Below are 22,625 nucleotides of genomic sequence, written 5' to 3' on the forward strand. Positions count from 1 at the left end.
TTTTGTAAATTCCAAAGTGTGTTGTTTGTAAATTGCAATTGAGTCTTCTTCCAGGCCGAGTGTTTCTGTATCATAAAACCTCTCAAAACAGCTTTGAATGCGTCCCAAACTGTATTTAAAGAAGTTTCCCCATTAAGGTTAATTTCAAAAAAGTCTTTCATTAAAACCTGTAATTCCTTTTGTATCTTGTTGTCTTTTAAAAGTTTATCGTTCATTCGCCATCTAAATGCTTGTTTATTGTTCCAATCAAAGGTAACAGGATTGTGATCAGAAAAAGTTCTAGGTAAAATATGAATTTTACGTAGTTGCGTGAAAATTGATTTACTGGCCCATATCATATCGATTCTGGAGTGTGAATCATGTCTTGCTGAATAAAAGGTGTATTCTTTAGCTGTTGTATTCATTGTTCTCCAAATGTCTTGTAATTCTAATTCTGAAGCCATGGCAAAGAAAGTTTTAGGCAAGCATCCATCATTGATATCTTTTGCTTTTGATTTTTTGTCCAGAGATGGGAGAATAATTCCATTGAAGTCGCCCATCAATAAAATTTGGTCTTGTGCGTACTGGGTTATCAGGTCATGTAATTTTTCATAGAAGGATTTTTTCCCTTCATTGGGTGCATAGATTCCAACCACTATTGTCCTTTGTCCCAATATTTTAGTTCTGATAATTACAATTCTTCCTTCATTGTCTTTATATACTAGTTCTGGACAGAGACTGGGGTGGGCATAGATTACCACTCCCTTTGTTTTAGTTTTAGCAGAAGCAATAAATGCTTGTCCAAGCACCTGTTTCTCCAAGTATTTTTTATGCTTTGAAGCTATATGGGTTTCTTGTAGGCAAATTAGGGAGTATTTATATTTCTGTAGATATTTGAAGATTCTGGCCCTTTTAGTTTTCTCATTCAGTCCATTTACATTCCAAGAAATTGCTTTTGCCATAATGTAGTATTTTTTAGCAAAATAAAAAGTCTATAGTTTGGTACCACCTTCTGCACCCTGTACCTCTTCTTCTTCCTCTTCTTCTTCCTCCTTCTCTCCAGGTAATTCTTTAAGGTCCATTTTATATTTTCTCAAAAAGTTCCCCACATCTGCTTGGGATAGAATTGTCGTTTTCACTTCCTTATAGGTGAAAGCCAAACCTTGTGGCATAATCCAACGGTATTTAATGCCATTAGCTTTCAGTATAGACACAAAGTCTTTGTAGTTATTCCTCTGTGAAAGTAGATGCCTTGGAATATCCTTCAGTAGTATAAGAGAGGAATCTCCTGCTGACACTGGATTTTCATAATGAATCTTCATAATCTTGTCTTTAACTCTGGTGTCATAGAACACTATCATCAAATCTCTTGGCTTAGATCTTCTCATTCTAGCAGGTAGTGGTATCCTGTATATTCTATTAATGGCTTGTTTTAATTCTTGTTCATCTATCTGAAATAAGTAGGCCAAATTTGGTATTGCAGATTCTTTATTATCTCCCATCATATCTGGAAAATTGCGTATACGAAGGTTGGTCTCTTTCACTCTCATCTCCATCATTGCCATTTGATTTTTTGCCGCCATCTGATCCGCTTGTATTGTTTCAATCTGTTTTTCTTGGCTTGTTAATTTTTTCTTTGTGTCCTTGTGCTCATCCATCACTTTCTTAATTGATACATCCATCGCTTGCATATCTGTCTTCATAACAATCATTTGAGTTTTTACTTCTTTCAAGTCTCCAGTGACCACATCCAACTTCTGATTAATAGCTTGGGATGCTTGACCAAGATTTGTCATCATAGAAGTCAGCTGTGCCATCTGTGTAGACATCTGTTCAAACTGTTTATTTGTTGCCTCAGTTTGTTTAGTTAGCATATCCTGTAACTTTTTTTCCATGGTCGAGGTTTGTAAAGAGTCCCTTAGTTTAGTATAGGCAGGGCTGTGTAGTGAGCCAGAGCGGGGTCGAGACATTTACATTCAAAAAAAGCTGGTAAAATACATGTCCACCGACAGGGCCTTTAAGGTGCTGGTTAAAAGATGATAGTTCAAAGATCAGCCTAATAATTTTTTCGGGTTGAAAAGAGTCGAAATTGGCTTTAAAATTGCATTTTAAAGTTTTAAAATACCAGTGAGTTTTTTCGGTCGCTCTAGATCGGATTAATCAGGAAGTAAACAGGAAGTTACTAGTGCTGCAGACCTTCTATCGCCTCTTCTCGATGGTTATTCCTTCAGGAATGATTTGAAAGTAACTCGAGTGCGACGGATATTCAGTCCCGCGGCTACTTCCTGTTGTTTTAGTTCCAATGATAGAGAGGGTGTTATAGAGAGTCTTCCGTTCCAGGCACTCCCTTACTGCAAACGTGGCAGGAATTCGCCGGAAAATCAGGAAGAGAAATCACCCTCCCCTTCCTTCGGACCTTCTCATTGGTGATAATTCTTGTCAGTCTAAAAGGTATCCTTCCGACTCTTTGTTATGGTTTAGGCTGATCGATCCGATAAGGCTCCTGTCGCTAATCCCGATGACTAACTCAGATCAAACTTTTTCAGTTCGGATTATGGAGGGGTGGGGGTCCCAGAAATATTCTTATCAGCCTCCCGTCTGTTCAAATTTCTAGTAAGTAGACGAAGAGTTCTTTTGTACTCACTTGGGTGTCAAGAGGTGAGGTTCTTTTCTTTATGTAGTCCTTATGTTGGTATTAAGGCGGTGGAGGGTAGAGCTTGCTGCCAAAGTTGCGTTTTGGCGATGTCCTTCCCTAGTGCCCTCGCAGGACCGGCGTCTAGGACTCCGAGGGGCTTAAAAAAGCCCCCTCAGAGTACCTAGGAGGTCAAACCGCGTTTGCGGGCTGCAGGGAGTTCCTGCTTTCCAACCCACTTGCAAGGGTCGGATTGGGGTATCTATGTACCCCAAAAATAACGCAAACTTGGATTTCTCCCAGGACAACCTGGGGAAATGGAGTGCTCTCTCCAACGGCACCACCGGAAGTCCGGAGTCCATCAAAATCTTGACAAGAATATGCCAACAGATATGGAAAACAAAACAATGGCCCACAGACTGGAAACTATCTATTTACATTCCAATTCCCAAGGAAGGACAAGTCAAAGATTGCAGCAACTATCGGACCATCACATTAACTTCTCACGCAAGTAAAATGATGCTCAAAATCTTACAGCAAAGGCTGTTACCAAATATGGAACAAGAAATGCCTGATGTTCAAGTTAGATTCAGAAAAGGAAGAGGCACTAGAGATGATATTGTAAATATACATTGGTTACTGGAGCATACGAGAGAATGTCAGAAGAAAATCAGCTTGTGTTTCATAGATTACAGCAAAGCTTATGACTGTGTGGATCATGAAAAGCTATGGCTGGTTTTAAAGGAAATGGGTGTGCCACTACATCTGTTCTTTTTGATGTGCAACCTGTACAAGAGGCCAAGAGGCCACAGTTAGAACAGAATATGAAGAAACGGAATGGTTTTCAATTGGCAAAGTTGTTAGGATGTATTTTATCTCCCTATCTCTTCAGTCTATATGCAGAACATATAATTAGGAAAGCTGGATTAGATTTAGATGAAGGTGGAGTGAAAATTGGAGGGAGGAACATTAATAATTTGAGATATGCCGATGATACTGCATTACTGGCAGAAAATAGCAATAACTTGAAACGACTACTGCTGAAAGTTAAAGAAAGTGCCAAAGCAGGACTACAGCTGAACATCAAGACGACAAAAGTAATGACTACAGGAGAATTACACAACTTTAAGGTGGACAATGAGGAAATTGAAATAGTTGAAGACTTTCTATTCCTTGGCTCCATCATCAACCAAAAGGGAGACTGCAGCCAAGAAATCAGAAGGAGATTGAGATTGGGAAGGGCAGCCATGAAGGAGCTAGAAAAGATTCTGAAGTGTAAGGATGTGTCACTGGCCACCAAAATTAAGTTAATTCATGCTATAGTCAGATACTATGTTTGCAGAAAAGAATGAATTTTATCACTCTAAAAGTCCCTTCCAACTTTTCAGATGACAAAAGGTTTCAAACTATAATGTCTTTGTTTAAAAATATATTAAGAGTAAGCAGGGGACCTGTGAGGACTTGCAGGTAAGGGGGACATGATGTTCTCCCCTCCACGATGATCTCTGGGCCCCCTGGTGCAATAAGGAGGCGCTGAGGGCAGAAAGTGCACATAGCACACTTTCTGCTCCTCCCATGCTACCCAGATGATTGGGGAAGGGGCCTGAGACTGAAGCAGGAAGTATCCTAATTAGCTGGGTGGCAGGAAGCAGGAAAACATACGTATATGCTTTCTGTTCCAAGCCTTCTCTTCCCCCAGCTGTCAGTGGCCAGCTCATAAGGTGTCTGGGCTTATGCACTTTCCTCTCCAACCGTCCCCCAGCTTTCTGCTCCAAGCCACCTCCAGCCAGATTGCCACTGACACCTTGCAATGTATTTCACAAGATCTTGCTCAGCAATTCGGTGGAGGGTTACCCCCATTTTTTTAAAAAAAAGCCTTGGGATTTTTCAGCGTACCTGGAGATTGGGAAAACTTCAACAATTTGTTCAACCTGGATTCCCCAGATTTACAGAAATCTCTCCTCTTTCTGTACCAGACTCCATTATGTGGACTTTTTGATCCACACTCTGAGCCCAAGTTCAGAATCAGATAGATGATAAGACTCAGTGTAGAGTAATGTAGTGGTTACAGTGCTATACTGGAGACTGGTCCAGAGAGATTGGTTTCAAATCCCTTCTCAACCGTGAAACTCATGGGTAAACTTGAGTCAGTATTTCTCTCCCTCAGCCTAACTTACATTACAGATAGTTTTAGGTGGGTAACTGTGTTGGTCTGCAGCAGAAGAGCAAGTCCAGTAGCACCTGAAAAACCAACAAGGTTTCCAGGGTAGAAAGTCAAAGCTCGAAAGTATCTGACAAATGGAGCTTAGATTCTCAAAAACCTATACCCTGAAAATCTTGTTGGTCTGTAAGGAGCTACTTGAATCTTACATCACAGAGCTGAAGATTCTCTTTCTCACACACACACACACAAACAGAAGATACTAAATATTGTTGAAGGCTTTCACGGTCAGAGTTCATTGGTTCTTGTAGGTTATCCGGGCTGTGTAACCGTGGTCTTGGAATTTTCTTTCCTGACGTTTCGCCAGCAACTGTGGCAGGCATCTTCAGAGTAGTAACACTGAAGGACAGTGTCTCTCAGTGTCAAGGGTGTAGGAAGAGTAATATATAGTCAGAAAGGGGTTGGGTTTGAGCTGAGTATTGTCCTGTAAGTATCAAGATAATGTGCTAATGAGGGTATGGTATGTTAATATGGAACCATTGTATCCTGAAGTGATCTGTTAATGTGTGTAATCCAAAGCTAATCTGTATGGCTATTGTTGAATGTTGTCTTTGTCTGGAGGTTTTTCAGGGCAGGAAGCCAAGCCTTATTCATTCTTAAACTCTCCTCTTTTCTGTTAAAGTTGTGCTGATGTTTATGAATTTCAATGGCTTCTCTGTGCAATCTGACAAAATAGTTGGTAGAATTGTCCAGTCTTTCAGTGTCTTGGAATAAGACCCTGTGTCCTGTTTGTGTCAGTCCATGTTCAGCCACTGCTGATTTCTCAGGTTGGCCAAGTCTGCAGTATCTTTCATGTTCTTTTATCCTTGTTTGTATGCTGCGTTTTGTGGTCCCGATGTAAACTTCTCCACAGCTGCAAGGTATACGATATACTCCTGCAGAGGTGAGGGGGTCTCTTTTGTCTTTTGCTGATCGTAGCATTTGTTGTATTTTCTTGGTGGGTTTAAACACTGTTTGTAAGTTATGTTTTTTCAAAAGTTTCTCCATCCTATCAGTGACTCCTTTAATAAATGGCAAGAATACCTTTCCTATGGGAGACTGTTTTTCTTGAGTTTTCTGATTTTTGTTTGGTTTAATGGCCCTTCTGATTTCATTCTTGGAGTAGCCGTTTGCTAGCAGTGCGTGATTTAACTAAGTTAATGTTTTCTATCAAATTGCATTACAATCTTAAAGTGAACATGTTTTACTGATTTCCTTTAGTAAAACACGCTTTTAAATCTGTGCTATTTTAATACATTTGGATCTACAAATTCCTCAGAGTAATGTACAAGTCTCTAATATTTAACATATGAAAGTGAAAATTGCCTACTACAATAACATTCAAAAATTTTACTTACCTTTAGCATACTGCCTCATGCTTTCCATATATGCTGAAAGATTCTCTGCTACTAAAGTTACTAAAGCATGATTGTGCTGAAGTTGGTTGATTAAGTCATGGCGATAGAAGACATGGGGACTTCGCTGAGTTTGACTGCAGGTAAAACAAAAGAGTTATAGGTACTGTTTATTACTAAGAATTTTGTAATTATCCTACTTTATACTTTATCCTACTAAGAATTATCCCACTTTACAGCAGAAAAAATTGAACCCATGGCAGCTACCATCTTGGTCACATAATAAAAATCTAGTATTCAATAGATAATGTTAAAACAAAATAATGCATTTACAACAGTTAAAACAACAGAACACACTTTAAATAGTTCGCTGCAGCAAAAATTATTTTTGCTTTTTCCCAATTATTCTTCCATCTATTTCCATATTAAAGACTGTTTCCAGAGAAATCATTAAGGCATTTGGAAGGTTTTGCATCAATAGTCAACAGCATTCTATGAACAGCTGCCCCCAGAGCCACACTGCACTGAAAGCTGCTTTAGAGGTTACTGGGTTCTGAGCATGGTTTGTCATGGGACACAGAGAATACAAATAAATTAAACTCCTCAACTGAGGCACTGAGTTAGTTGCATGGTTCTTGCTTTTGAGTCATGTCGTTTAATAGTGTAGTAACATCAACTGTACTGCAAAAGGGAACAAAAAAAACCCTCTGCCTGTTCTATTCTTGACAGCAAGGAACTGCTCTAGAGAAATATGTCTGCTTGCTGGTAAGTCCAGATATTGATACAATACTATAGATATTTGGGACCCAGGTCAAACAGACTTCACTGTAATTGCCTTTCCTGCAATGTGGAGCTTGGGTGAATTCCTTAATTCCTGCAGAGGCACTTGGCTTGCAAGCACCATTCTGAAATGATCTGTTCCCAGCTTGTGGCACTTTTTGACCACAATTGCATAGACTAACCTAGGGAAAATGCTGGTAGGTTGGGCTACTGGTCAAGTGCTTACTGATATACATTATGACTGTTATTCCCTCTCTAATTTTAAAGATAGAAAAAATCAATTACATCTATGTTGTCTGTATTAGCTGATCCAATACACCAGGGGTGGGGAACCTTTTTTCTGCCAAGGGCCGTTTCGATATTTGTAACATCATTCGGGGGCCGCACAAAATTACCAACTTAAAATTAGCCTGCTATAATTAATTAATTAATTAAACATTAATTAACTCACCCCTAACTCATCAAATCTCAAAAGCTAAGCAAGGTCAGCCCTGGTTAGTACTTGGATGGGAGAACACCAAGGAATACCGGAGTCATTATGCAGAGAAAGGCAATGGCAAACTACCTCTGTTCGTTTCTTGCCTGTCCCGGAAATGCCATGGTTTGAACCTGGGACCTTCTGCATGCCAAGCAGATGCTCTACCACTGAGCCACAGCCCAAGGAGATGCTCTACCACTGAACCCGCAGGAGAAGTGGGTGCCACTCAGCAAGGGTCCAGATTGGGGAGGGGCAGTCGTATCCAGCTTCCCTCTGTCCCTCTCCCTGCCAATAAAAGCCCACTCCCCTTCACACCATTCATCAGCACTGGCCTTAAGAACAGAGAGATATTTCATCCAGCAATTCTGACAGCTCCTACTACCTCCCAAAAAATTAAAATAGATTGGAGCTGGTTGATGATTGAGCAGAAAGTGGCGATTTTGTCACTGGAATGTTTTCCCCCTTCTTGGCTCACATCCTTGACAGAGAAATCCTTGATTCTTGACAGGGAACTTTATGCCGCAGCGTGGCTAGCACACGGGGGAGGGAATGGAGGCAGGAGCTTCGCCCCCCCAGGGAACTTTGCAAACGGGGGAGGGAATGGAGGCAGGAGCTCCCCCCCCCCAGGGAACTTTGCAAATGGGGGAGGGAATGGAGGCAGGAGCTTCGCCCCCCCAGGGAACTTTGCAAACGGGGGAGGTAATAGAGGCAGGAGCTTTGCCCCCACAGGGAACTTTGCAAACGGGGGAGGGATTGGAGGCAGGAGCTTCCCCCCCCCCCCCGGGAACTTTATGCTGCGACGCGGCTAGCACAAGAGGGGAGGGAATGGAGGCAGGAGCTTCACCCCCCCCCCCCAGGGAACTTTGCACACAGAGGAGGGAATGGAGGCAGGAGCTTCACCCCCCCCCAGGGAACTTTGCACACGGGGGAGGGAATGGAGGCAGGAGCTCCCCCCCCCCCCAGGGAACCTTATGCCGCGGTGCAGCTAGCACAAGAGGGGGGGGAATGGAGGCTGGAGCTTCGGCCGCCCCAGCAGCTTCGGGCTGTGGAATGGGGTTGCAGCTGGAGGAGCGCGAGGTGAGGACCGCGTAGGGGCCCACCGAGCCGGTAGCATACCACCCACTCACCTGAAAAAAGCTGTTAGGTTGAAAGGGAAAGGGCCAGATGCACGTGTTCTCTCTCAAGAGAAACAGAAAACAAGCCGGCCAGATGCACGTGTTCTCTCTCACGAGGAACAGAAAACAAGCAACAGGAAGCCGGGAGACTTGGGGGAAACGCCCCCAAAATCATCCAATCAGCCTTCAGTTTTTTTGCGCATGCGCTCCTGCTTCCCAGTGAAGCCTGAAATGCCGAGAGGAGGGCTTGGCTAGCGATAGCTAGCTCCGTGGAGCTCTCGGCCTCAGCGGGTGGGCTGTGGAGTTCCCGGCCCCAGCAGGTGGGCCGGGGGCTGGACAAAATGATCTCGCGGGCTGGATCCAGCCCGGGGGCCGGAGGTTCCCCACCCCTGCAATACACCAATGTATCTATCAGTACAGGTTTTGTTCAAACATTTCTGTTTTGCTGATGGGGAAACTTTCCTCTGATGCAAGGACCATTACACTGAGAGGTGCCTCCCACCTACTGGAGGATTCTCACACCAGAAGAATGCTCCTTGCATCTGAAGAAGCCTCCACTGTAATCAGAATGGAAACATTAGCTCCAGCCCTGTGTATTATCATTTCCTATGTTTATATACCAGTAAAGAAATAAGCAAATTATGTAATCTGGGTACCCCAACACATTAAACAAGTGAACAACTTGTACTGAAGTCTCACCTCAAGTTTTGTGGTGCTTCACCAAATAAGCTGCAGATTTCTCTAATTTGTTTCAGTGCAGGAATGACCCATTTGTCATTTGTACGAAGTTCCTCTATAAAACGATCTATCCATTGTATTTTTTGAGTATCTCGATCCTGGAAAAGCAATGTTTAGATTTTCAGCATGTAATGTATTAGCAACATACAGGTAGTTTGCAGATTTCTGGCTCCTTGTTTTAATCATTATAGACAGGAACATACCAATGATTATGTGTCTTCTCTAACTTTCTCCTTCCCCCAACACCCTACATAACTCCTGTTACAGGTTCATGGACCCAGATGGACAAAAAGCCATGCAGCCGAGGGGTCTGCAGTGAGGAGGTGAAATGAGGCAAAAAAAAAAAACTTCTTTTAACTTTTCCATCAGTTCCACAGGCACAAAAAGCAAAATGAGGGAGATTTCCCATAATTCCACCACCTCTTGCCGCATAGCTTCTTTCCGCAAGAGTCCCACAACAATGCAGTTTCAACGGTTACAGATGCTACCTGGAGAAGTGAAACGCAAGCAAAATACATTTCTACAACTGTTAGTAGTATCCAGCTTCAAGTAACCCTGACTGTAGACATTTACCTGTGAACAACTATAATCTAAGATTTTAATGTGCGCACTGAGAGCCTGGTCCATGATATCAACTGGAACATCATCACTATGAGCTAAATTCCACAGAAGGTTCAGTACTTTGTGTGCCATCACACCATCCTTATCATCTTCTGCAAGTCGACGAATTAACTCAAGTAGCTTTTCACGCTGCTTTTTGCTTGCATTTGTCCAGCTTGCCTAAAAAACAAGATATCATCAGCAGCACATTTTCAAATTCAATACTTGTGACAAAGTTATTTCATCACACAGCTTTGGATATATTAGCTTTTCAATGTGTATATTCCCAACTGAATATTTATTTATTTTTCAAATTTATAGCCCACCCTCATTCCGAGCCAAGCTGGGCTCAGGGCTGGTAACAACCTCTAAAATAAATCTAATATACATAAAACCATAACAACAGTAAAACATTATTTATAAAACCAGAAACAAAGTGGCCTTAAAAATAACCCAGATGCCACCATGGACCGGATTTTGGCAGGATAATCCCCCACAGCTACCAAGAGTGGGGGGAGAACGGAGCCTTGTTTACTTACGTGAGGGCTCCTTCTGTTCTGGGATTGAAGGCATCTTGCAACTGTGGGTTTTACCATCACGTGCCCACGGAGGCAGGACTAAAAGCTTCACTTCCTGTCTTCCTGGGCGGGATCTCCACCCATATCCAGTTTTCGGACTCGCCGAGCTAAAGGAGACAGGTAAGTGCAAAAAACAGCAACAACGCTACCCGGGATTATTAGAGTGTGAGAAGGAAATAAGAGGAAACATATTCACATGAGCACTTGGGGATACACCCGCTCGTATTGAGAGCAAGTTGACGGACGGAGGAGACGGTATAATCCCCTACAGTGTGCCCCCTGAAAACTTGAAACTGGTTTCGTTAAATTACTACTATGTCTTGGAAGTGAGCTCTGGGCGGGCAAGATGCCTTCGATCCCAGAACAGAAGGAGCCCTAACGTAAGTAAACAAGGCTCCGTTCTCGTTCTAGGCTCTCCAGGCATCTTGCAACTGTGGGATCTCCAAGAGCTACCCTATTTGGGCGGGCTGAGGAGCTTCCAAGACGTGTTGCAGAACTCTTCTGCCGAAGGCTGCATCGGCAGAAGCCATGGTGTTAATCTTATAGTGCCTGGTGAAGGTGGACACTGATGTCCAGGTGGCTGCCTTACAAATCTCCTCCACCGAGGCTTGTCTGTCGAAGGCTGCCGAGGCGGAAGCGCTCCACACTGAATGAGCCGTGATCCCTTCTGGGACCGGGACCTTACTGGCTTGGTACGCCGTAGCGATGCACTGTCTTATGGCGTAGCCAATAGCCGCCCTAGACATCTTAAAACCCTTGCTGGGGTTGGTTAAAGAGATGAACAGAGAGTCTGACCTTCTCAGGTGAGACGTACGCTTAATGTAGACCCTGAGGGTTCTCCGCAGATCCAAGTTGTGCCACTCCTTTTCCTTTGGATGGCTAGGGTTGGGGCAGAAAGACGGCAGGTGGATTTCTTGCTCCCGGTGAAACATCGAATTAACTTTTGGAACAAATGTCGGGTCCGGTCGCAGGACAACCTTGTCCCTATGAAAGACACACAAGCCCTTCCTAACTGACAATGCTCCTAATTCTGAGACCCTCCTGGCCGAGGTAACTGCCGTTAAGAAAATTGCTTTCATTCTTAGCATCTTTAGCAGGATCTTCCTGATGGGTTCAAAGGGAGACCTAGTGAGTGCAGCCAGCACCACGTTGAGACGCCACGTAGGAAAGCAGAGTATGGTTGGAGGGCTAGTCTGGATCACTCCTTTCAAGAAGGTCTGAATGTGTGGGTGCCTGGAGAGTGCAATGCCGTTAATGGAAGGAATGACCGACGATAGAACTGCTACCTGTCTACGTAGTGTAGCTGCTTTCAGTCCCTGTTCCACTCCGTCTTGCAAGAATTCCAGGACCTCGGGAACTCTAGGAAATAGAGGATCGACATCTTTTCTTCTGCACCAGAGAACGAAGGCCTTCCATGACAGGCCGTATATTCTTCTAGTGGATGGCTTTCCAGCCTCGATCATGGAATTGACAATCGCTGTGCTGTATCCCTGTCCTAGGAGCCGGTTCCGCTCAACTTCCAGGCGGTCAAGCGCAGCCATTGAGTGTCTGGATGCCGCAGTGGCCCCTGAAGTAGCAGGTCTGGTATCAGGGGCAGCTCCCAAGGCTGCTGTATCGCCAGCTCCTTGAGACTGGGAAACCATGGCCTTCTTGTCCAGAATGGGGCTACCAGGATGACTGTTGCCTCCTCCTTCCGGATCTTTCTGAGTACCTTCGGGAGGATGGGAAGAGGTGGGAAGGTGAATAGTAGTTCCGAGGGCCATGGAGACACCAGGGCATCCATCCTTTCCGCTTGTGGATGGAAGTACCTTGTGAAGAAGCGTGGGAGGAGATGATTCTCGCCCGAAGCAAACAGGTCCACTGTTGGCTGTCCGAATCTCTCCTAAATTTGGAGAAAGATGGATCTGTTGAGGGTCCATTCCCCTTCGTTGAATGTCTGGCGACTCAGCCAGTCGGCTTGGAGATTTAGGACCCCTCTGACATGTTCCGCCGAGATGGACCGGAGGTTCTTTTCTGCCCAGGTGAATATGAGGACTGCTTCCTTGTGAAGCCTTGACGACCTGGAGCCCCCTTGCTTGTTTATGTGTGCCTTGGCTGACACATTGTCCGTTCTCACAAGGATGTGACGATGGCGAAGCGTGTCTTGAAACTGGATCAGGGCTAGGCGGATGGCTCTGAGCTCGAGGACGTTTATGTGAAGACCTTTTTCTGACCGTGACCACGTTCCTTGGGATATGTGAGACAGGCATGTCGCTCCCCATCCTTCCATGCTGGCGTCCGTGTGAATCTGCATCTGATCCTCCATCAGGAAGGCCAGCCCCTTGCTGAGGTTCCTTGAGTTGTGCCACCACAGTAGGCTGGACCGGAAGCTCTGGTCCAGTAGTAGGCTCTTATTTAACTTCTTGGCGATCAGCTGCTGGTGAGGCTGCAGAAGACTCTGCAGCATCTCGAGTGGAACCTGGCCCAGGGAACACAACTCAGGCAAGAAACCATTAGACCCATCAACTTGGTTAGAAACATTACTTTCCCCGATTTTGCCCTTAGCAGTGTTAGGACGACGGATCTGATTTTTTGTATCTTGTCTGGAGGCAGGGAGACTAAATTCCTGCTGGTGTCCAGAATGACCCCTAGATGGCGTAGGCGCTAAGTGGGTGTCAACTGGCTTTTCTCCAAATTTATCAGGAAGCCATGCTCTGATAGAGTCTGTACTACCTTGTGTGTGTGGGCCTCTGCTTCCGGTACCGACCTGGAACAGATCAGCAAATCGTCTAAGTAGGGAAAAACTCTTATTCCCTCCAGTCTGAGGGTGGCCACCAAGGTTATAAGTACCTTGGTGAACACTCGAGGGGCGGAGCCCAATCCGAAGGGGAGGGCCCTGAATTGGTAATGTTTCCCTGAGTAGTAAAAGCGGAGAATCTTCCTGTGCATTGGATGAATGAGGATGTGCAGGTAGGCTTCTTTCAGATCCAAGGATGTCATGAAGTCCCCTGGCTGCAGGGCCTCTATGATGGATTTCAACGTCTCCATCCTGAACCTTCTGTACCTTACAGCCCTGTTCAGGGGCTTCAGGTTCATGATAGCCCTCCAGTCCCCATTGCGTTTTGGGACTGTAAAGAAGACTGAATAAGTTCCGCTGCCAATCTCCGTGGAGGGAACTGCCTCTATAGCCAGCATGGAAATGAGATGGCTTATGGCTGCCAGGGTTCTCTGGTGCTTTTCTTTCTTTTGTGATGTGCGGGACCTCAGGAATCTGCTTTTTGGTGTGTTCACAAACTCTATTCGATATCCCTCGGACACCACCCGGGATACCCAAACGTCTGTGTGGGGGGGGGACCCACTTTGTGGCTGAAGTGCTGCAGTCTCCCCCCCACTGCCAGTTGTTCGGCGTCATGGCTTATTGCCCTTGGAGAACTTGTCTCCTTTGGGGTGGAAATGCTGTTGGCCCTGTTGGGGACGAAAAAACTTTACACCCCCCTCCCCTGCGAAAGGAGCCCCTGAAGCTGTTCCAGCCATCTCTGCGTTGGTCTGGTCTGGAACGTGGTAGTGTGTGGAAGGACCTGAAGGCAGGGTAGGAAGTGGTGAATTTCCTATCCTTTCTAGCTGACCTTGGTAGAATCTTCCTCTTATCCTTGTCCTCGACCAGGATCTTTTCAAGCCTCTCCCCAAACAGCTTCCCTCCTTTGAAGGGGTAGGAGAGGGTGAGTGACTTGGTTTTGAACTCATTCTGCCAAGGCCTCAACCACAGGGACCTCCTCACTGCTATGGTGGAGGATAGGCTGCGGGCTGCGAAGGTCATTGAGTCAAAGGACGCATCTGCCATGAAAGCAGCCGCTTTGGAGAGGCGATTAAGGCCCTCTAAAACCCTGCGGTTCTCGCCTGAATACAGCTGAGCTATCTTTCTAATCCAAACTATGGATGCTCTGGCCATGATTGAAGTGGCTGCTGAGGCTTGAATGGCTAGTGCCGAGGAGTCATGAATTTTCTTGGTTAGATTCTCGGCCTTTCTGTCCATGGGGTCCCTTATGTTACCCATGCCATCCTCAGCGGGTAGGTCCGGGGAGTGGACTGCGGCGACAGGGGCATCAATGAGAGGTACCCGTAAAAGTTCCATCGCCTGAGGTGTCATGGCGTAGAGCCTCTTGATGCTGGCTGGGAACTGTCTGTTGGCCAGGGGTTTGTCTAATTCTGCTTTGACCTGGTTTTCAAAATATTCCGGGAAAGGAAAGGCATGTTGCCGGGGCTGGGACCTGGGAAAAAATTCCTCATCCCCTTTTTTCTTAGTGCTGGTAGTCACTGGAGTCGGGTCTGGCTCTTCATTCAGGTCTAGGGCAACTAGGGCCTTTGTTAGTAGGCTCTGAAAATCCTCTGCCCCAAAGAGGCAAGGCTGTTGTTCCTCCCAAACCAGAGGGTTGTCTTCGTCGGAGTCAAATTCGCCCTCCTCTCTGCTCTCCCCCCCTTGGGAATCACCCAAAATGGATGAGTCATCCTCCAGGGGGGCCCTGGTCTGAAGAGCGCGGGAGGATTTCCTTGCCGCCTTCGTGTTCCATCCGGGCCCTTTTGTCTCTAGGGGGCCCTCACCAGTTGTACCCTGAGGGTCTCCAGAGTCTGAGCTTGTAGAACTATCCTGGGAAAATTTCCCCAAGGACCTGAACAGAGGGGAGAGGGACTCGCTAAAAGCCTGCAGCATCTGTGCCTGCTTTTCCATAACCCCCGTAAACAAATTAAAGGCTTCCCCGCGGGAAAGTGGAGAATCTGGGGCAAATGTGCATGCGCCCCCCCCCCCGCTTTTAAAAGGCGCGCCTTCCCCTGGCGGAGTACTCACGACCGCCATGCCGCTGCTCGACTCGCCGCTGCGCGGGAACCCGTGGGCGCCATTTTCGAGCGGCTCGGCAGAGCGTGCTCTCTTTGTGGCGCCCAAAACCTCCGCGCCCGGGTTTGTGGCGTGCGCCGCTTTTGAGGCTCCTGGGCTCTCCGTGCCCGATTCCGCGGAACCACAAAGGCAACCGTTGGAATTTCTCTTGCGACTCCGCCCTGTCAAGGCGACGAGGGCTCAGTCGTTCTCCCCCTCGGAGAGGAGCTCCTCTTCCGAGTTGCCCCGTTTGCCCATCATCTTGCTCTCCGGAGCGAAGAGGGGGAAGTGGGAGGAGGGGGGGAAGGTAAAAGAAGCCGGAGGGAGGCTAGGTCTCTCTCTCTCCTTGTTTTTTTTTTTGGGAGGAGGAATTAGGAAGTGAAGAGCCAAGGAAACAGAGGGTAAAGAATCAGAAGACAGAGGAAAATCCCGGGTGAAAGGGTACTCCTATGGCGGAGCCTATCGGCAAAGCTGCTTCCCTATACAAGGCAGGACGAAAAAACTGGATATGGGTGGAGATCCCGCCCAGGAAGACAGGAAGTGAAGCTTTTAGTCCTGCCTCCCTGGGCACGTGATGGTAAAACCCACAGTTGCAAGATGTCTGGAGAGCCCAGAACGAGAATGGGGAGGCCAGCCACGATGGATGGACTTGCGGCTGCCCTCAGATGTAGGCCTGGTGGAATAGCTCCATTTTGCAGGCCCTGCAGAACGCATTATGGTCCCACAGGGCCCTGATGTTACTAGGAAGGCTATTCCACCAGGCTGGGGCCAGGGCCGAGAAAGCCCTGGCCCTTGTTGAGGGCAGCTGCACACTCTTCAGGCCGGGGACCACCAGCAGATTGCTATATGTAGAGCGCTCTTTGGGGGGCATACCAGGAGAGGTGGTCCTGTAGGTACGATGGTCCTAGAGACTGTGTAAGGCTTTAAAGGTCAAAACCAGCACCTTGAACTTGATCTGGAACTCCAGCTGGAGCCAGTGCAGCTGTTTTAGCACCGGTGTTATATGATCTCGTGGCAAAGACCCTGTAAGGAGCCTTGTTGCAGGATTTTGCACCAGCTGAAGCCTTTGGCTCAGTCTCAAGGGCAGCCCTACTTAGAGCAGGTTACAGTAATCCAGTCTAGAGATGACTGTCGCATGCATCACTGTGGCTAGGTTGGGGAGAAAGAGGTAAAGCACCAGCTGCCTGGCCTGGCAGAGATGGAAAAAGGCCGCCTTGACTACAGCTGTGACCTGAGCCTCCATCAATAAGGAGGCATCAAGGATCACAATCAGACTCTTGACAGCAGGTGCAGATGTTAGTTGCATGCTGTCAAGAGCTGGGAACCCGCACCCCACCCCCGGGCTGTCCCGGTCGAGCCAGAGGACCTCCGTCTTTGATGGATTTAATTTCAATCGGCTTTTCTTCAACCATCCAGTCCAAGCACCTGGCCAGTGTGTCTGGGGTGGAGTCCGGACGGACATCCACTAACAGTTATAGATGGGTGTCATCAGCGTACTGATGACACTCCAGCACGAAGCTCCTGACAAGCTGGGCAAGAGGGCACATAAAGATGTTAAACAACAGAGTGGAGAGACTAGCACCCTGCGGCACCCCACACATGAAAAGGTTTCGCTGCAACACCTCATCCCCTAGCGCAACTCTCTGTCCCTGACCCTGGAGAAAGGGGCGAAGCCACTGAAGGGCTATGCCCCGAATCCCAATGTCGGCAAGGCAGTGGTCTAGGAGATTGTAGTCAATCATGTCAAAGGCTGCTGACAGATCTAGTAATATCAGCAGCCCTGACCTGCCTCGATCCAGCTTTCAACTGAGATCGTCTGTAACTCATGGTCAGCCATGCCAAATGCTGCTGAGATATCAAGCTACAATTAGAGTTAATATTTTAGGGCAAATTAGAGCATCAAGATAATCTAAATAGCTGAGAGGTGTATATGAAGAAACACAGGTGCTCATTTCTGAATCATAGAATCATAGTGTTGGAAGGGACCACCAGGGTCATCTAGTCCAAACTCCTGCCCAATGCAGGAAATTCAAAACCCCACACCCCCAGTGACCATGCCCAGAAGATGGCCAAGGTCCCCTCCCTCTCATGATCTGCCCAAGGTCATAGAATCAGCACTGCTGACAGATGGCTATCCAGACTCTGCTTAAAAACCTCTAGGGAAGGAGCGCTTACCACCTCCCAACGAAGCCTGTTCCACTGAGGAACCGCTCTGTTAGAAAATTCTTCCTAATGTCTAGACGGAACCTCTTTTGATTTAATTTCATCCCACTGGTTCTGGTCTGACCTTCTGTGGTAACAGAAAACAACTCGGCACCCCATTCAAATACTTGAAGATGGTTATCATGTCCCCTCTCAGTCTTCTCCTCTTCAGGCTAAACATACCCAGTTCCTTCAACCTTTCCTCATAGGACTTGGTCTCCAGACCCCTCACTATCTTTGTTGCCCTCCTCTGGACATGTCAGTGAGGTCTAACCAGAGCGGAGTAAAGCGATACCATCACTTCACGTGATCTGAATACTATACTTCTGTTGATACAGCCCAGGATCCTATTTGCCTTTTTAGCTACCTCATCACACTCCTGACTCATGTTCAGTGTTCGGTCTACTAAGACCCCAAGATCCTTTTCACATACACTACTACTAAGACAAGTCTCCCCCATTCTATAATTATGGATTTGATTTTCCCTACCTAAATGCAGAACTTTACATTTATCTCTGTTGAAATGCATTTTATTGGTTTTAGTCCAATTCTCCAGCCTGTCAAGATCATCCTGTATCCTGGCTCTGTCTTCTACCGTATTTGCTACCCCTCCCAATTTAGTATCATCTGCAAATTTAATAAGCATCCCCTCTATTCCTTCACCCAAATCATTTATAAAGATGTTGAACAACACAGGGCCCAGCACAGATCCCTGAGAAACTCCACTAGTCACTCCTCTCCAAGTGGATGAGGAACCATTAACAAGAACTCTTTGGGTGTGATCTGTCAACCAATTACAGATCCACCTAACAGTAACAGGATCTAAATCAAATTTTTCCAATTTGTCAAGGAGAATACTATGTGGAACCTTATCAAAAGCCTTACTGAAATCTAGATAAACTATGTCTACTGCATTCTCCTGATCCAGCAAGGTAGTAACTTTCTCAAAAAAGGAGATAAGATTAGTCTGACATGACTTGTTCTTGAGAAACCCGTGATTTGACCTGAAACTGGGATGTCACAATTAGCTTAAATAAAATACATACTGCATACTCAGAAGTGCATTTTATAGAAAAGGTGTGAATGGTAGCAGAGAAATGATAGCAGACATAGATGGTTTGGATCAGTGAAGTGACTTATCTGGATCCACTAGGTAATAGGAGACTGCTGTATGGAAAGTTAACACAAATGATTTTAAAACGTTTGTTTCATTCTTAAAATGCAAATTAAGGCAAGTAATACTACATACTGTATAACTGTTTTAAATGACATACACAGGCAGGGCTTTGTGTGTGTGTGTGTGTGTGTGTGTGTGTGTGTGTGTGTGTGTGTGTGAGATGGTACTCACCGGTACTGAGTACCTGCACTTATCTGGGGGACTCTCCCCTGGCCTGATTCTTCAGTCAGAGAAAGAAAGAGGGGTAAGGCTGGGGAAGGCAAGCATATAATCCTGTGCACAGGGTGGGTGCACAGACCTGGGTGTGCTGTGAGCAGTTCCACTGAGCGGTTCCTCAGTGGAAAAGGCTTCCTAGGGAGGTGGTGAGCTTCCCTGGAGGTTTTTAAGCAGAGGCTAGATGGCCATCTTAGGAGCCCCGTGGCGCAGAGTGTTAAGCTGCAGTACTGCAGTCAAAAGCTCTGCTCACGACCTGAGTTCGATCCCAACGGAAGTTGGTTTCAGGTAGCCGGCTCAAGGTTGACTCAGCCTTCCATCCTTCCGAGGTCGGTGAAATGAGTACCCAGCTTGCTGGGGGTAAAGGGAAGATGACTGGGGAAGGCACTGGCAAACCACCCCGCAAACAAAGTCTGCCTTGGAAACGTCGGGATGTGACGTCACCCCATGGGTCAGGAATGACCCGGTGCTTGCACAGGGGACCTTTACCTTTACCTTTTAGATGGCCATCTGTCAGCAATGCTGATTCTATGACCGTAGGCAGATAATGAAAGGGAAGGCATCTTGGCGATCTTCTGGGCATGGAGTAGGAGTCACTGTGGGTGTGGGGGGAGGTAGTAGTGAATTTCCTGCATCGTGCAGGAGGTTGGACTAGATGACCCTGGTGATTCCTTCCAACTCTATGATTCTATGAGTTGAGTTGCCACAGGTAGCAGACAAGAATCTTAGTGTACATGAAGCTGGATGTGCCTGAGCCAAGTGGGAAGAAGGAGTTCATCCACTACCAGCCAGCATGCTGGTAGGGTGGGGAATTGCTTGCCATCTTTCTTCTTCCTTTATGGAGCAGGGATAAGCTGGCTGCCAGCAGGCCACGCAACAGGTGAGTTGCTCCTTCTGACAATACCTTTCACAAATAGGGTTGCTAACTTTTCAACCAGTCTTCACTCCTATGTCTTTAAGAGCAGCTTGCTCTGCAGACATCAGTGCTGATTCCCACATTGTAAAAAAGGCTTTGCCTGCTTTCAGCAGAGCAGCCACTTTCTGGAGAGCAGCCTCATATTAGGTCACGTTTTCCCCCCATCAGTTGGCAAGTCTGCCAGCAAATCAACAATAGAAGAGTTTAGTGCACATTTGGAAAGGTGAGTAGAAATAAAATCAGAACATCCCAGATCCACTCTCAACCACTGCTTTAAACTCACAGGTAGCCTTAGGTTAGGCAAGCCACAGCTTCACAGTCTCAGACCGTTGTATACACCCTGGAGTTAATAATACTGAATTATTTTACAGGGTCTCTGAGAATAACCAGATAATGGGCTGTATCCAACCACAACATTAAGAATAATTAAGTACTCTTTTCTTAAAAGGGGGCAGCAGTGATCCCCTTCTACTGCAGTCTACTGAAGACCTCTGAAATGTTGTTCTAGAAACAGCCTAGTGGGGATCTGCAAAGGGAGGTGGGAATTGGTGGAAATCAGAATAACCTTATATACGAGTACTGGCACTTCTTTTTAAAACAAAAAAGCAAGGCACGCAGTACAGTCTATCTTTTTTGGCCACGCAGATGGGTTTGCTTAAAATCAAACAAAGTTATTTTTAGACCACTTTCAAAGACTTACACATACAATGCATTCAAATGATTAGTAAGAACATTAGATGTTCAGTGATGGCATTTCACAGCAAGAAGAATAACACAAAGTCAGAAAGGTTTCTCAGTTTTCCCATTCAAAATTAATAGGTTCAGGAGAGGAGCATAAACAATTTACTTTGTGAAGTATCAATTTAACAGTAAGTAACACCCAAATCTAATACTAATTCTAAGGAACTGTCACAATTTTTGAAGCACATTTGGCTCAAAAGGTTACTCTGCAACTCTTCTTTGCCCAAACATGAAACATGCTAACCTCAGTTACTCATAATTCAGTTCCTTTGAATTAATTGCATTTAAACACACTGCAGAGGAAACAAATGAACATATCAACTTGATTAAAATTACAATTGGATGAAGTTGTCTGAAAAAGAAGTCCCCTCTAGCTAATCTACATTTATTTTTTATTTAAAAAAGATTACTCTGAGGGTTGAACCTGTGGACACTTTTAGAATTCTGTTAAAGGGTAGTGGGCTCCATAACAGGAAGTTGCCACAGGGGTTGAGTACAACTGCAAAAAGTTGGAAAGCTCCATAAAATGACCTGGATAACCCAGGCTAGCCTGATCTCATCAGATTTCAGAAGCTAAGCAGGGTCAACCCTGGCAAGTATTTGGACAGGAGACCTCCAAGGAATGCCAGGGTCGTGACATGGAGGCAGGCAATGGCAAACTACCTCTGAACCTTAAAACCACCTCTGGCTTTGAAAACCCTAGGGGGTCACCATAAGTCAGCTATGACTTGATGGCAAAAAAAAAGACAGTACCATTTATCTGAATCAATACCCCTGTTCTATCTACAGGGCTCAGATATGTACTATTACCTTAAAACAATCAAAGAGATGGTCAAGCTGTTCTGGAGAGAAATCCCAGGCCAGTTTTGCAAGAAGATCATGTACATTCTTCACAATGGCTTCATGTTTTCCTGCCTTAGTAACAAAAGAGTAACATAATTTTATTTTACATTTCTATTATTGAAATTTCCTAAAGCTTATCTTAATTAAGAGGAACTGACATACACTTACACCGTGGAATAATCTACTAACAACTCTTTGGTATCATGCTAGTCTTATTTTCCAGCAAAAGGCTGGAAGAGTTACATACCTCAGGTTTTTAAACCACTTACCCAGTGGAATCTCAATTTTTTATTTGTAAAATTTATTCCTAGCTATTTATAAAGAAGATAGCATTATAATATGGCTGGATGATCAGTTTCAGATTCTGCATCATCCTGTCTTCCAGGAGGGGATGTGGGAGGAACTGTGGCTGACTGGCAGAGAATCTGCTTGCCATGCTGAAAGTCTCAGATTCAATTCCAGGCATCTCTAGTTAAAAGGATTGAATAGTAGGTGACATGAAATACCTTTGGCTGGGACTCCACAGAGCCTTAGCCGGTATGAATAGACAATATGGATTTGATGAGGGAAACACTAATAAAACATTGGGCTCCAGTGCTGGTTAACTAAATCTGCTCTAACAAAGTCAGTTAATCTAAAATCATTCCCATTCTGGACTGTTTTTACATATTTCAGAACATAAATCCAAGACCTATAACAAGGACTTTAAATTAATATTTTGTTACTTTAATTTTGTTAGAATTTCTGTTTTTTATGGCTTGATCTGAAGTGCCAAAGCAGACCCACAGAATAATAACTTTATTGCTAAGGTCTCATGAACCCCCAAGAAAAGCCACTCGCTCTTGAGGGTCAAGGACCCCTGGAATGACAAGGTACAGCAGAGTATGAAAATCCACACACAAACTCTTGCTCTAGTCACCCTTAGCTTCCATAGTAATAGACAGGGTAGGATACAGTGGTAATTTCCACCACTGGAAGTGGAAATTATTTTCACCAACTCCTCCCCTTCCACTGAAGACCCATACTATTCTGCGAGGATACCTGTCCTCCCAGGAACAGGGCTACAAATCTAAACAAATAAATAAATAAATTTTAGGGATCATATTGGGCTACAGCAGGAGCAGTTCCGTTTGTTTAATACAATCTACTCCTGGTAATGGAAATTACTGCTGAATCCATCCCTTATATATAACTTGAATGAATGTGATATTAGAGAAACTTACAACTAC

At 45.5% G+C, this 22,625-nt stretch overlaps 1 protein-coding gene across 1 annotated transcript in view; it reads right to left on the reverse strand.

Moving 5' to 3' along the window:
• The window catches only part of USP9X (ubiquitin specific peptidase 9 X-linked), a 159,381-nt gene that overhangs the window by 103,335 nt on the left and 33,421 nt on the right, over positions 1-22,625 (reverse strand). Inside the window, exons 10-13 of the mRNA XM_056858694.1 lie at positions 21,364-21,468; positions 9,851-10,057; positions 9,239-9,375; positions 6,170-6,303 (exon numbers count right to left, since the gene is read on the reverse strand). Of these exons, the coding sequence (XP_056714672.1) occupies positions 6,170-6,303; positions 9,239-9,375; positions 9,851-10,057; positions 21,364-21,468 (583 nt within the window). The remainder of the gene's footprint in view (positions 1-6,169; positions 6,304-9,238; positions 9,376-9,850; positions 10,058-21,363; positions 21,469-22,625) is intronic.

The sequence above is a fragment of the Euleptes europaea genome, chromosome 12 (assembly GCF_029931775.1).
Source record: "Euleptes europaea isolate rEulEur1 chromosome 12, rEulEur1.hap1, whole genome shotgun sequence".
NCBI lineage: Eukaryota > Metazoa > Chordata > Lepidosauria > Squamata > Sphaerodactylidae > Euleptes > Euleptes europaea.